Source organism: Urocampus carinirostris, chromosome 3, assembly GCF_059441175.1.
Source record: "Urocampus carinirostris isolate Australia breed hairy pipefish chromosome 3, RoL_Ucar_1.0, whole genome shotgun sequence".
Taxonomy (NCBI): Eukaryota; Metazoa; Chordata; class Actinopteri; order Syngnathiformes; family Syngnathidae; genus Urocampus; species Urocampus carinirostris.
Window position 1 is genome coordinate 51,841,208 of NC_142351.1, and position 13,830 is coordinate 51,855,037.

Here is a 13,830-nt window from a genome sequence, read left to right on the forward strand (position 1 = left end):
TTGTATTTTGTAGTTTATTTGTTGTTGCACCGAAAAGTCAATATATTTACTAGACATATTGTTGTGTCCTGCAGGAATTCCAGTTTGAAATTGCTTAGTATAAAAAAGAAGTGTAAATGAGATAAAAGTTTACGGCAGAGTGAAAGAAACAAATGTTATTATGATTTAGTAGAACAATAGATTTTTCAAAAACTTATACTTTTTTCCTGCCCATTTCTTCTTTTTTTAATACCCTTTTCCCCCATTCATTACTTTTGTTATTTCTTTTTTCCTAACTTTTGAATTCTTGTTTTCTTCGTGTGTCTTGCTTCCTTTCTTCTTCTTTTTTCAAACCTGTTTATTTTTTTCCCCCTAGTTTTCAACTTCTTTTTTTCTTCCATTTTTATTTTGTCTTTTTTTCTTTTTTTAGTTTATTTTTTCTTCTTTGTTTTCCCCCTTGCCTTCTCTTTTTCTTGCCTTTTACTCCTTTTCTTATTTTTCCATTTGTCTTCCTGTCTCTTTTCCCCTTTTCTTGTATTCTTTTTTCTTTTTACCCAGCTTTTTACTGCTATTTTCTTGCTTAATTTTCTTCTTTTTCTTTGTTTTTCTGTTTCTTTCTTCTTCTTCTTCTATTTTTTTATGAAATGCTTTCACCACTTCATCTAGTTTTCTTTGGGTGGGCATAGCCTCTCTTTGGGTGGGCACTGACCACCCCTGGTAATACCCCTGATCACTTTGCTTCCGTCTTCTTCATTCACTTAGCCCCCCCACACAACCACCACCTTTTCATTCGCATCCATATAAAAGCAACATTCCAGAGTTCCCTTGCTCTGTGTACTATTTGTGTGTATGGGACTAGGAGTTCAGTGATAATGGACTTTATCAGCCAGCCTGTGGTGGAGTTTCCTTCTGGACAGGAAGAGGCCTTCCTCTCTTTCCTGCCGTCCCCTCCGGTTTTTGTGTGGGTGCAAGCGTACAGGCAATACAGTGACAGAATAATCAGTGTGGGGAGGAAAAGTAGAAGGATTTGGAGAACACGATGGCGAGAATAGAAGGGAAAATTTAAGCAAGGGCTACTTTTTGGAGGCCGAATTTGAAAATAGGGCCTGAGGAAGAGCAATGGATTATGAACCCAAGAAATCCAAAAAGGTAATTCGTCGACTTGTTATCAATGTTTCAATGCTTCAAGATGATTTTTATTGGGCCAAGTTTGCCACACGCACTATCACACTGCTAATCTAAAAGAAGGTCATAGCAGCCTCAACTCAGGTCAGATCTATCTCTAACAGATAACCCAAAGCCAAGAGAAGCCTGTTGAAAACCGTCTCTCCCCAAATGATGTCCTTGGCAAGACACTTCCTACACCTTTCCTCCAGTATTATTAACACTGATGACTATGGATAATGCCAATGTTTGGTAGTATTTCAAGCAGCAGTGGATGGAAAATCATAGACGCCCGCCCCCCGACAGACATCCTTTACTGCCACTTCCTAAGTGGGACTGCATGAATGCATTTTTCTTGTAAAAAGAGTGTCTCAAAAACGTAGTATAAGTAATAATATTGGCCCAAAGAAACATCCTGATTTTGTGTTGATTGGCAATTGTGCTCCCTATTTGTCACTAAAAAAACAAATCAGTTTCCTGCTTGAAAACCAAGTCCAAGCGATCGGGATTTTGAGGGATGCGACTACTGACAAAGATTCTTTCCAATCCTTCAGTGACACTCAGGTTTTGTGTCTGTGGATTTGTGTGTGGTCACCAAGGGTCTGGTGTCTCCCATTAAGCGTCTGGTGTGGTCCAAAGCCAGCCGCAGGCCGACGGAGCGCAGCAGCGTTTACCGGCGCCCACTTCATACCGTCCCGCTTTACCCGCCTGACTTCTTCATCCACCCCGAGAGACTAATCTTTGACTATGTGGAGAAGGAGGTCAAGGTAGGATCATTCTTAATGGCTATGCAGAAAAGGAAAATGCGCTTAGAGATGGCGATACTCATTTGGGGGCAGGGCTTGTTTGCAGAAGTGGCAGGCATTGCTTGTTTTTTGACAGATCTTGTCAAGCGGAGTCAGCCAGAGAACAACTAGTTGTCTTATGAAATATGGCATGACAGGCCTGAGCATGCACAAAGGTTCTGATTGCATGACCTTTGTTGCCAACAGTTCTTGGGCCACCTAACCTGGGTGTCTGTTTCGCTAAACCCATCCAGTCGAGACGAACTGCTGCAGCTGCTAGACGCGGCCAGGGTGAGTGTCCGACATGTCGCATTGCCTATTGGTCGGCTTGGTCAAAGTTACCGTAGTGACAAAAACCATTGAAATGTCAGTTGTCTGGGACTTGCCAAGATTTTTATTTCCATGAACCATTTATACCTACATTATGATTCTTTTTCAGATAAAAGAAAATCCAAAAATTTAATACAAGAAAGTGTTTAGGATGAATAAGATGAAACTGTTTTACATCCATCTGCCCAAGATTTAAAATGCAAAATAAATTTCATTAGTAAACAGTGATTACTTGAAAGAATTCAATTGAAATAACCTATAAGTGCTCTGAAAGTCTTTGGATCTGTCAGAAATGACTTGGCAAGACCTACCTGATACGCTGGTGGAAGTGGACCTTACCTTGGAAAAGGGTTTGAAAGCAACCCACCTTTTTGGGAGGAGCATGCAAACGCCCACGTCATGCTTTCAGAAACATCTACCAGAAATTGGTCTAACATTTCTCTGACCTTTATTGGTTGCAATGGTCTGGGAGGCAGTCGAGGGCATGCTTCTGAGATGGGCACCTCCATAACCTCTGAGCATTTTTTAATTGGCAATTTTTAACAGCCCTCTGTTATCATAACCAGAAAACTGTTTAAAGAAGAATATTGTATGTACGTATGTGGTATTGGACGTTTCTTGAAAAAAGGGCGCTTGTGATGGATGGATTGACTGTATTATTGTCAATACTTTATTGATAATTTACCCTGCTCTGCATAATCTGCTTCCTTATGCCAATGGTTAGTACGTCAGTTTTTTAAGGTAAACTTCAATAGCTTTTTGGCAGAGAGCTCTCCATAGGATCGACACAGAAATTAAAAGCATGACATGGCTTGGCGGGTGTTACGGCATCTTGTCTGTGAGCAGCAGTTGAGGGTAGTGCCATATAAGACCAGTTCGGAGCAAGACTGCATCTTGAGCCTGTCTGCTCGCTGCCTGCTGCTAACCTGGCGAGACAACGAGAAGCTGCTGATGAGGATCCCTACACACCAACTGGCCGCCGCATCCTACTTGAGGGATGATGCACTGCACCTATTGGTCCTCAAGACAGGTCAGGAAGATATTATGAATTGCCGAACGGCCCGTCTCTGGGCATAGGTAATGGACTTGCCACAACCAGCCCTTCTTTCAAGATGTGTACTTGTGTTTTTTGTGGAAATTGCGCAGATCCACTTTATGGCATGAAACATAAGCGGTTCACCAAAACTCAAATTCAATATCAGGTAGAGAGAAAACGCAAGTGAGGTTTCTGTCCATTTGGAGAGCTGATTGAGGATAGCCATGCACTGCTTGCCATAAATCATTTGTCTAACGACTGGCAGGGAAAACATTGGCTTGGATGCCTGTCCAAGTTTAGTCGTTTGTTTGTACAACCCTAAATTAAACAAAAGTATAAAAGGGCTTCACATGCCCACAGTTAACAGCTGGTCGGGCCTGTTATCAAACCGAAATGAGCGCAAAGAAAATCAGAAGAAAAAAAATAAACATGAGGAGAAAAATAAAAACAGCCTAATTACCCTTCCAAGATAACCAGGCTTTGATGGATGTTCATTGGTAATCTATTGACAGCATACTTTCGCAGTCCAACGTACTGATAATACCACTTTTAGGCATGCGGGTCATCCCCCAACCCTGACCATGCAGGGTCATGGTCCTGATTTCCACACGGTCCTAGAGCAGATATAGGAGCCGATTCACTCTAAAAATGGTGAAGTCCCAACCATATTGAACCATGACTGGTAGTGATCTCTGGCCTGGCAACGTGACTAAATTACTTAATCTGCTGTTTTACGTTCCCTCCAATCTCTGTCTTACTTTGCATGCCGGGTTAGAGCTCACAAATGCACTTCATTGGTTCAGCTCACCCGGCATCCATGTGTCGTCTGTCTAATGGGGGGTTTTCCAGGGAAACTGTTGTCTGGACTTAGCAGACTAAAGTCTCGCAGCCAGTCAAGGGCAGGCCATGACTATGGGGAAGAAAAGGCCAAGGATCTGCGCATTTTCCTGTCTCAAAGTCAAACCCTAGTATTAGAAGCATTTTGGACATTTAAGCTGTCCGACGTCTGGTTGTGCTTAAGGTTTAAACGTGGACGCGGTTGTGGCCAGCGACAACAGCCTAGATCGAAAGCAGCCGACGGGCGCCGAGGGCCGACGTCAAACGGCCGGCAGCGATGCCGACCCACGGCCTACAGGTGGTACCATGGAGCGCCGGCACACGATCTGCGGAGTGGACTGGAGACCTTCCCTCTCCAGGATCAGCCACGACAAGAACCAACATGCCGATCGTGGAGGAGGAAGTGGCGGTAGCCTAGAAAGGAAGCTGGCTGGGGGAAGCTGGGAGAGGAAGCAAGCTACGCGCAAGACTGGCGGCAGCTGGGAGAGCCGGAGGCCAGGGCCATCAGGCGGCGCCGTAATAGGAGCTGGGGGTAGCTGGGAGCGGCGAACAGTGGGGGGCAACGGCGGAAGCTGGGAACGCCAGCAGGCCTTCACAGGCAGCTGGGAGAGGGGTAAGAGCTATGGTAGCTGGGAGAGGAGGAACCACAACCCGTTGGAGCCCCCTCCGTGCCCCGACGCCTACTGTAACCTCGTCATTTTGGCTGCCGACAACCGGGTGAGTCTTATGTTTTATCATGAAAATTTGAAAAAGCTGGTTTGGATTGGGGGATTCCCTGAAGCCCGAATAGCTTTCTCACTGAGCCGTGATCACTCTTGCAGAGGCCACTATATTACCTTTGAATGAGTTTCACTCTTAAAACTGAAATCTTTTTTTTGTTCCAGCTGAAAACGTCATCTGAGCAAAAATGTGGTTTGGCCCTATTCAATAGAAGAAACCAAAACTGTGGCTCTTGTGTGCGTACAGGACGCGGCAGAGGAGTACTGTTCTCTGATTTGCCAGATGTTCCAGATCATCTACGGCCATCAGACCATCGAGTGTGTGGACAGGGCTGGATTCCACCACGCTGTGCCGGAGCGCTACTGGCTGGAAAGAAGTGAGTAATTGGCAGGGATGATTGACAGGTGGCCTGGTTTTCGTTTTTTTTCCATGCCAGAAGAAGGTCTTGCAAGACTTCAAAGGGGGGAATTGGACTGGTTGTTACGCTGGTCACTGGTCACTGCTCAACCTCTACGAAGGATTTGGCCAACAAAACTTCAACAGAAACATTTGGATTTGTGCTGCTAAGACTTCCATGCAAAACTAAGTACTTAAGCATCTCAGAAATGTAGTCAAGAAAGTACAAATGACCTTTGCGGCCCAGTGGGTCCCGCCCAACTGGAGCACATTTTTACTCCCTGCACTTGCTACAAACAAAAGCCGAGCATTAAATCAGCATTACATCAAAGGGATATTTTCTCTCCAAAAATAGTGTTTATATCTAGGCTCAAAACAAACTTATAGCCAACAGCGTATGAATGATGTTGAACTTATACTCTTGTTTTCTTGCCCTTGAGGGAGAAAGATGAACCTGGTCGTTGCATGGTGCGTGCATTTTGAGCCATCGTACCGGCACTTGGACCTGATTTAAGCCATCATCTAGAACCTGCTACATCAGTCAAGATTTTGGAACAGGAAGCTGTCAACCAGCCATTCTTTCATTACTTATATTATAATGTTGATGATGTGTGTGTATTGTCTGTTGATGCTCTTGCAACATCCGTTGCAGCCTGGTCATCCTGGGAGGGGAATTACCTCATTAGCAGCCCCTTTCCTCATACTGAAGTTTTTGAGTTTTTCCTTGCACAGCTGGAGGATGGTGCAATTGTACTCTGTAGTCTGTACAGCCGTTTAAGACTTCTTGTGATTAAAGGCTATACAAATAAATATGACTTTACTTGACAAGATGTTCATTTACGCTTAGGTATTAACAATTTCAAAATGAACAACAACATTCCTCTTATAGAAAAACATTTTTGGTCAATTTGAACCTCAGCTTAACTTAGCTATGTGGGTTTCTGTTTCAAAACCAAACCAAAGCCACTATTTTTGGCGGTGAGTGACAAGTCAATGTAGCCCCCTTTATTTTTTACTTGCTTTGTATGTCAATCCTCAAAGGACAAAATTTGGACACCAGGAAGAAGCCTCTTTCCTGCCCTCTACTTCTTTGGCTCCCAAGTGAGCTTACATGCACTGCTTTGCTTTTTTGTCAGGTAACAGCTGCATGACGGACACCTCCTTCTCTTATGAGCCTGAGTTCAGCTGCTGTGGCTCCTAGTGAGTCTGATGTGGATGGGTTGGCGTATTCTAGACTCGACGGTTGACGACGCTTTGCCTGCCCTCCTCTAGTGACGGATCCCAGGAGGCCTCCGAGCTCTACTTTGGCGAGACGTACAGCGAACGTTCATCGCTTTCGTTTCAAGACGGCCATCACTGTCCATCATCGGCGGACGATGCAGGGGGCGTGGACCCCGGAATTGCCCTCATGCAGGATTACATGTTGACGGTAGGCGGGTGCGGGGTCTTTCTTCTCACATGCCTGGGGCCAAATCCAAGCCAGGCTTTTCTAATTTCGGTATAAACTGTTATAAGCTCCGTGTGTGCCTTCCTAAAGGTTGAGACAGAAAATAGTCAGGTCAAGTCATGTTGATTTGTATAGCCCTTAATCAAAAGAGTCTCAAAGTGCTGTACGGACCACAGATTATTGCAAAGCACAGACTATTATTACACCACCCCCTGATCTAAAACATACATGAGAGCAAGGACAGCCTCAAAAACCTCTTTGTTTCATGTAAGTAAATATCATACAACCAATGATATTAAATCAATCGGGAAAAAAACTGTTTTATAAAACATGTTAAAGGGAAGCTTCACTCAAAAAGAAAATGACTTGAAAATTTGATAGTTATTGAAATAATGCTATTTTTCTTAACGAATTTATACTCTAAATTCACTGTTCCATTGATCCATATGACATTGTTAGACTAACAATTGTCTCAACTTATAAGAAAGTTGCTTATTTTGTGTGTGTATGCACGTATGTAGCTGAGGAACAAGCTCAACGCCACTGAGCTGCACAACTTTGCAGCGTTTCTGCGGGAATACAGGCTGGGCTCTGACATCAGCAACTTCTGCTCCGAGCTGCTGCAGCTTTATGGAGACGACCGCAAATTTCTGCTACTTGGTGAGAACCAGACAGCGGCACACACACGCAAGACACCAGGAAAAATGTGCTCACGGTTCAATCCGAGTGAATTAGCACATGATTAAAGGGTTTAAAATTTGATTTTTTTTTTTAAGGAGGGGGATTAGTGGAACAATTGACTGCTCGGGCAGCAACAGGGAGATTGGGTTCAAATTTTAGTCTCGTGACCTACCTCAGAGTTGGATAGTAAGCAATGGAATTACTTTTAGCTTAGTTTCCATTTTTTTGCATCAAAGGGAGCAATAATATATATTCCTTGTTTGTTCCTCGACCACTCTCATTCTTATCATGACCCTGCCTTGAAAACTCTGATTTAAAACCTTGACCCCTGATGAAACCAGCTTGTGTAGTCCCAGAGAGAAGTGCTAAGTTCTGATTGAAGCATTTGGACTTGCAGGCATGCGGCCGTTCATCCCTGACAAGGACGTGGGCGCCTTTGAGGCCTTCCTGGAAAGCATCGGAATCCGGGAGGGAGGAATCCTGACCGACAGCTTTGGACGCATCAAGCGAAGCATGAGCAACACGTCAGCCAGTGCCATGAGAGGGTACATTAACATTGTTACGGCAACCAAATCTCGTTTTTTGGCTTGTGTTTAGAAAGAAATCGTTTTTAGATTAATGAGTAATGATTGCCAAATATCCCCTCTAATAAATAATGATCAATCTCATAATATTGAAGGAGCTACAAATGTATTTATTACTTCACAGATCATTGCTTTTATAATGAATTAATGATTTGGTAAAAAAATTTTTTAAAAAACCCACACAGTAGTAAAAACACAACTAAGTTTATTCAAACTAAAGACAATAATTGAATATTTCAACAGGATAGGAAATTGAATGTGATTGATTTTTCTGGAGGGTTGGAAAAAGCTGTGGGTGTAAGGTGGAAAGTGACAATAGTGTAGTCATTTTGTGTGATTAATGGATTGCTCGCCGTTAATAAAAAATATTCATAAGCGCTTACGGCCTCTTTGAAGAGCAACATCCGTCAGCACCCGTTTATTAAACACTCTGAACTCAAAACTCGCGCTTCCTCAACTCCCACGCCAGCACCTACTATTGTGACACTCGGCGCGAAGCTTACGTCATTATGATGCACCTCACATTCGGCGCCTACAAGAGCTCGTGAAAGAAATAAGCAGGGATTTTCTATGACGTGTGTAAGGTATATTAAATCTAGTTATTTGTAATTTTCTCTATTATCTCTATTATTCGCGTTACAAATGGCTCTGATGGAATATACTTGAGTTCATACTATTTCTATTACTTATTCTCTATTTTTCTACTCTTTTATATGATTCTGTTTAAAATATATGCATACTTTCAGTCTTTATTTTGAAGGATACAGGAAAGTCATCATGGTATGTTTTTACAACTGCTTGACTTCTTCCAAATAAAAACAATCAGGTCACTGGGCCGCGAAGAGAAAAGGGGAGTCATTCAAAGGAGTGGGTCCGTTTTTCTCCCCGCGGTTACTGGAGGCCTCCTGTTGATATCAAACCTGCATCTTCCTTGACTCTCATATCAGCCAAAGATTAATATCCTAAATTAATCTGACACGTGTTTGAAGCGTCTCACCCGCAGCACTAAATTTGCACCGGTTATGCTTTCCGTAACGGTTGCACACTAGTACCTTATCCGAGAGAAAGATATTTAGTCGGTAGACGTCTGCTGGTTCAGAACTAGTCATGCGTCCCAGTAGCAAGGACATCACCCTACACATATCACCTGTTTTTCCCCACAATTAGCCATCATCCCGAAAGTCATTTTGAGGTCAATTGAGTGGCTTCATTTGGACAAGAGTAGTGTTTTGTCACCTTCTTTTGGCAACTAATAGGCAACTACAAATTTCTGGAGGGAAGGGTTAAGGGTAATTGGTCATTTTGGCCATATGTGACCGTGTTCAATCATCATCCTGCCGTGCTGTAATAATTGAGGTCCTCCGCTTGAGGGGGGCCTTATGTAACGACCCTCAATCATGCGCGACACAAGGGTCCACAGTAACTCTGTTTATTGCCTGCATTCAATAAACAATACAAATAAGTCTGGGCATCTGTGCACAACTGCAATCATCTTCAGCACGAGGTGATAGAGCTGAAGCTATGGCCAACAGACAACATGCAAACACATTAATAGTGAAATTGTTAATAATAACAATGAACATAGCTTTCCCACGTACCTGCATTCAGTAAACAAAACAATACAAAAGTCAGGGCGTCGGTGCACGACTGCAATCATCTAAATCATTAACCAAAATACAAAAACGGGACATCACTCAACATGCCCCACATCATCGCGTGGTTGCATTGAAACATGTTGTAAACATCGTTTCAAGCTGCATTACTTTACTTTTAATTGGTGCTTTTTTACATACATCATTTTGCACAACTTATATACATTAATGTGCAAAAATAGTTCGTGAAAGCAGCTCCTATATCTAGCAAAATATGCATTTTTACCCAAACAGATATTGGGCACAGCTTACTTTCAGCACGAGGTTATTGAGCTGAAGGTACGGCAAGCGCAGAAGCCCATAAAGTGCCAAACGAAAAAGACAGTCACGCACGCCCATGGCTTTACAAATGAATGCGGTACCAGAATTTTAACAGTAATGCAACAAAAAAACTGATTTTGTGAGAATTCAAAAAAACTCAAGACAATTAAATTTCAACTTTGTTACACCTAGCTGATTTGCTTACTACTTTTTGGGGAAATTGTCTGTATCTACAGGTCACACCAAATGTTTTTCCCGTAGGTATGACAGCCACTCCCTAATGACAGGATCTCAAGAGTTCAATCGCCGCATCAGCGACATCACACACGACATCCAGGCCCTCGGTTTTGGGGACATGCACGCGGATATCGAAGAGGAGGATTACTACCTGTGATTCCAGCTGAATAGCCCAGAGTCTTCATGTAGTGTTCTTTGGTCCCACCTCCAATTGCTAAGCCGCATTCCATTCCTGTGCTATCTGCGGCCGCCCTACCTTCATGATCTGGTCGGAAAACTGCACAGGAGCACCTATCAATGCTTTTCCACCAATATTTCCAAACTGTGGCTGGTGATTGACTTTGTGACCTTAAAAGGGTACTGTACGGATTTTGAAGCATTGTAACTCTCTGTCACCATCTCCTCGCTTAAAGTCATGATCACAGCCCCCTTCAGCTCATTCCATAAATATGTGCATTTCTTAGACACGGTTGAATAAACTTTGTTTTTTTATCTTGGAGGTTTGGGTTGGCGTTTGGACTGTACAGTATTTGAAACAGGCCTTTTATCACTTTTTCATACTGCACTAACAAAAAACGCTGAGACAATCATGAAATAACTCATTTGGGCCCAAACATATATTTAATAGAGAAAATATCCTACTTTCAACCTTTTGAGGACACCAACTACGACGCCCACCTTTAAATGCAGTTAATGTTCAAATTGGAATTTCTTTTACTGAGGCGTTGAAGTACATGCTTGTCACCAGGTAGAGGCAGTAGCGTATTTTTCATCCAGCTCCATCATGCGTTCACTCCAAGTCACGCACAGAACAAATGAAAATGAAGACATAAGACGCAGTTCTGATTAAAAATAACATTTAAAAAGCTGTCTGAGATTGAATATAATTATTTTTGTTGCAGTTTTTCATCACAATGCAAGAAATGGTGCATTGCTTTCGTGCACCCGACCCGGTGACCTTTGCCAGCCTCACTAGACGTCATCTCTAGTTATGTAATAGCGTTGCTGTTTTCCCTCTCGCACTAAAGGGGACAAATATTGGTGTGAGTGCACGCCCTTGCCGTGTTTGAAAGTGCCGAGCGGCACACGAGTTCCCCAGCGGATTATGTTTTAGCCGTTGATCTTTGCAGACAGTCGTGTGCTGGTACAGTATTAGCACAAGCCCACAATCCTTCGCAATATGACAGCTCCACAGAAAAGCGTGAAGCTGGGGCCACAAACCCTCCCATTATTTGGTAGCACATCAGAGAACTGCACCATAGGGACAGGATTCTACTAGTCTCGGGATTCCATCTTTTCTGTACTGTGAACAGCAAAACATTGCTTTAGATTGTCATATATTATTGCTTAGGAATTACATACATTTGGGCGTCATTTCAACAAAGAGAAAAAAAATGTGCTCCACACTGTGCTGAGTATTGAATGTATTCAAATCCGCAAGACACAGACAAAAATATATAACTTTCAATAACTTTGATGGTGTTAGATATTGAATATGAAAATGAAATGTTTGTGAAGTCTTATGACAATGTTATTATACCTACCTAACTCTGATAAATCAAGTCCAAGGTAACAAAGTGTTGTTGCAAAGCCAGAGTTTTGCAGATTGTGGGCTTCTTAACAAATTATGAGTCTTAACCATAGCTCCTAATGACTATGTTAATGTGAAGAAAGTCAACAAAAACATTTCTACAACTTGTTGGAAGAAATAAGAACAATGCTGGGTCTCTCAGGGTTAAGTGAGGCTTATATAGATTGAAGCATCAAAAGTCTAAAATTGCATGTGAAAATAGCGACAACATAGGGAGAAGGCCAACTTGAAAATAATGCCAAATTATACATGACCCTCGAAGGATTGGGCTGTATTTCTGTTAACAAGTCCCGGAGTGACCGTCTTGACAGAATGTGTTTGTTTCATTTAGAATAAACAAATTTCTGTCAACAACACAACCTGACTGTTAGGTACTTTCAATCTGCAGTAAAGGGTGCCAGAAAAGGGGATTAAGCATGTTGACCATAAGCCTGGTGAAGTGTGCAACTTTGATGCAGCTTGCCTTTTCCATTTTAATTTTATTTTTGTAACTTTGACTAAATACTGGATTTTTTTACAAGAATTTCCAGTAGCAGCATTGCAAAGGTATTGGAAGCTGCAGCCCTAACGTCAGGGTCACTCACTCATAGTCAACAACATGCAGGGCAAGCGAGCTGAGCAGTATGGGTGCTGACCTCTAACCCCACAATAGCTGCAAGAAGCAAAGTAGAAATTGAGTCCTCAGTGGGGAGGCTTTCAGAGGGCGTCAGCTTTGAAGGCTAACCAGCTGTCAGCCCAGCATGGCTGGAAGGTCGTGTCGAATTTGTTAGTGGCCATTCAGATCTGTGCGTGCAAATGCTAATATTAGCTTCCGATAGCGAGAGCAGTGATGGCTTGTGTCTACCCATCAGTTCAGCCGCAGCGGTGTCGATGTAGGGGATGAACGCAAACAAATCCTTTGAGCTTTCGTAACAGAGATGGGCCGTGGCCAATAACAGCTGTGCCGACAACGCTAATTCCAATCGCCTTCTTTATCCTTATAGCATTTTTAAACGAGTCCTGTGCGAGGGATGCCCATAAGTAGTAAAAGTGCCCCAAAATCTGAGTTTTCTTTCTTTGTTTATGACATTATTTAATTTTTAAACTACTTAGTTATGAACAACACTAAGGGTGTTAAGCACTCTCACAAAAATTGTCATTTTGATGATTTGATTTAGCCTTTATTACTCGTTGCACCATTTTTAAAGATACCTTCAAGTTTTGCACAACTTAGCTCTTCTAGTTGTCTTTCTCTTTTTAGCTGTCAGGAAAACTAACTAATGGACACACTGATGCAAAATCTCACATGATTTTGTGGACAATGGCCAACAAACAAAACCTAGGGACAGTGTGTATTATTTAGCGGCTTTCAGTGGTAAAAACTAATTTACCCGTTAAAAATAAGATATGGGTTTTAATAATAAGCAAAAATACTTGCATATGAATAATAACCTACTCTTCTTGTCGGCTGAAAAATAGTCTGTGTAACATAGTGTACTAATCTGTGAAGCCCTTAGAGACTTATTGTGATTGAGGGCTATACACATAAAAATGACTTGACTTGACTTGACTTTTTAAAATAGTTGTAAGTCGAGAATTTTTTTATTAGTCTTACATAACATGAGCCTCAATTACTTTTGAAACATCTACCCCTTTTTAAAAAATAAAAAAATAAATCTTTACTCAATACTAGTATACAACGGCTGCTTAATGTTAAAGTGAGTCTTTGTGCGCAAATTTTCTTTTTGCAAAGTTTTGTCTCTTCTGGTTTCAAACAAGAATTTAGAGACTGATTGTGTTTCTGATTGTATTTCGCCCGTAAGAATGGCGGGTGCGAAAAAAATCTAGCCTTCATCTTTTTAATGTCAAAAGAATGACATGTACTGTTTGCAATGACATGACATTTAATGATTTAAAATCATTTTTAGTTTAAGAAGCAAAAAAACATTTGTTAGATGAAAACTGTAGGCTATTCATTGCTGGAAATGATCATATTGGTATATTTGATAACGAATACATGTTCAAATATAAATAAAATAAATATAACTTTACTTTGAAGTGTTTGAAAAAGCTTTTGGGACGTTTCAAACTCACTGTTGCGCTGCACGGCCGCGTATTTTGTTTTGTATCATTCCATGTGTTTATCTATTT

At 41.9% G+C, this 13,830-nt stretch overlaps 1 protein-coding gene across 2 annotated transcripts; it reads left to right on the forward strand.

Annotated features, from left to right (window-relative positions):
- The first annotated feature begins 516 nt into the window (after positions 1–516).
- On the forward strand, positions 517–10,608 carry ccm2l (CCM2 like scaffold protein). Of its 2 annotated transcripts, none has more exons than XM_088332357.1 (11): positions 517–1,128; positions 1,743–1,910; positions 2,136–2,219; positions 3,105–3,288; positions 4,316–4,848; positions 5,098–5,227; positions 6,384–6,447; positions 6,520–6,676; positions 7,216–7,354; positions 7,773–7,920; positions 10,134–10,608. In XM_088332357.1, exons 1-11 carry the CDS (start codon positions 1,099–1,101, stop codon positions 10,264–10,266), a joined length of 1,770 nt encoding a protein of 589 aa, XP_088188483.1. In that variant the 5' UTR covers positions 517–1,098; the 3' UTR covers positions 10,267–10,608. The 2 variants fall into 2 exon arrangements, with proteins under 2 accessions (XP_088188483.1, XP_088188484.1); XM_088332358.1 differs by having other exon boundaries at positions 1,764–1,910.
- The last annotated feature ends 3,222 nt before the right edge of the window (positions 10,609–13,830 follow it).

Excerpts from the sequence above, each read along its gene's own strand:
- ccm2l (XM_088332357.1), top strand. The coding sequence starts at position 1,099 with ATGGATTATGAACCCAAGAAATCCAAAAAG. Across the intron at positions 1,911-2,135 it reads ATGTGGAGAAGGAGGTCAAG|TTCTTGGGCCACCTAACCTG; the intron begins GTAGGATCATTC and ends TGTTGCCAACAG. Across the intron at positions 2,220-3,104 it reads AGCTGCTAGACGCGGCCAGG|CAGTTGAGGGTAGTGCCATA; the intron begins GTGAGTGTCCGA and ends GTCTGTGAGCAG.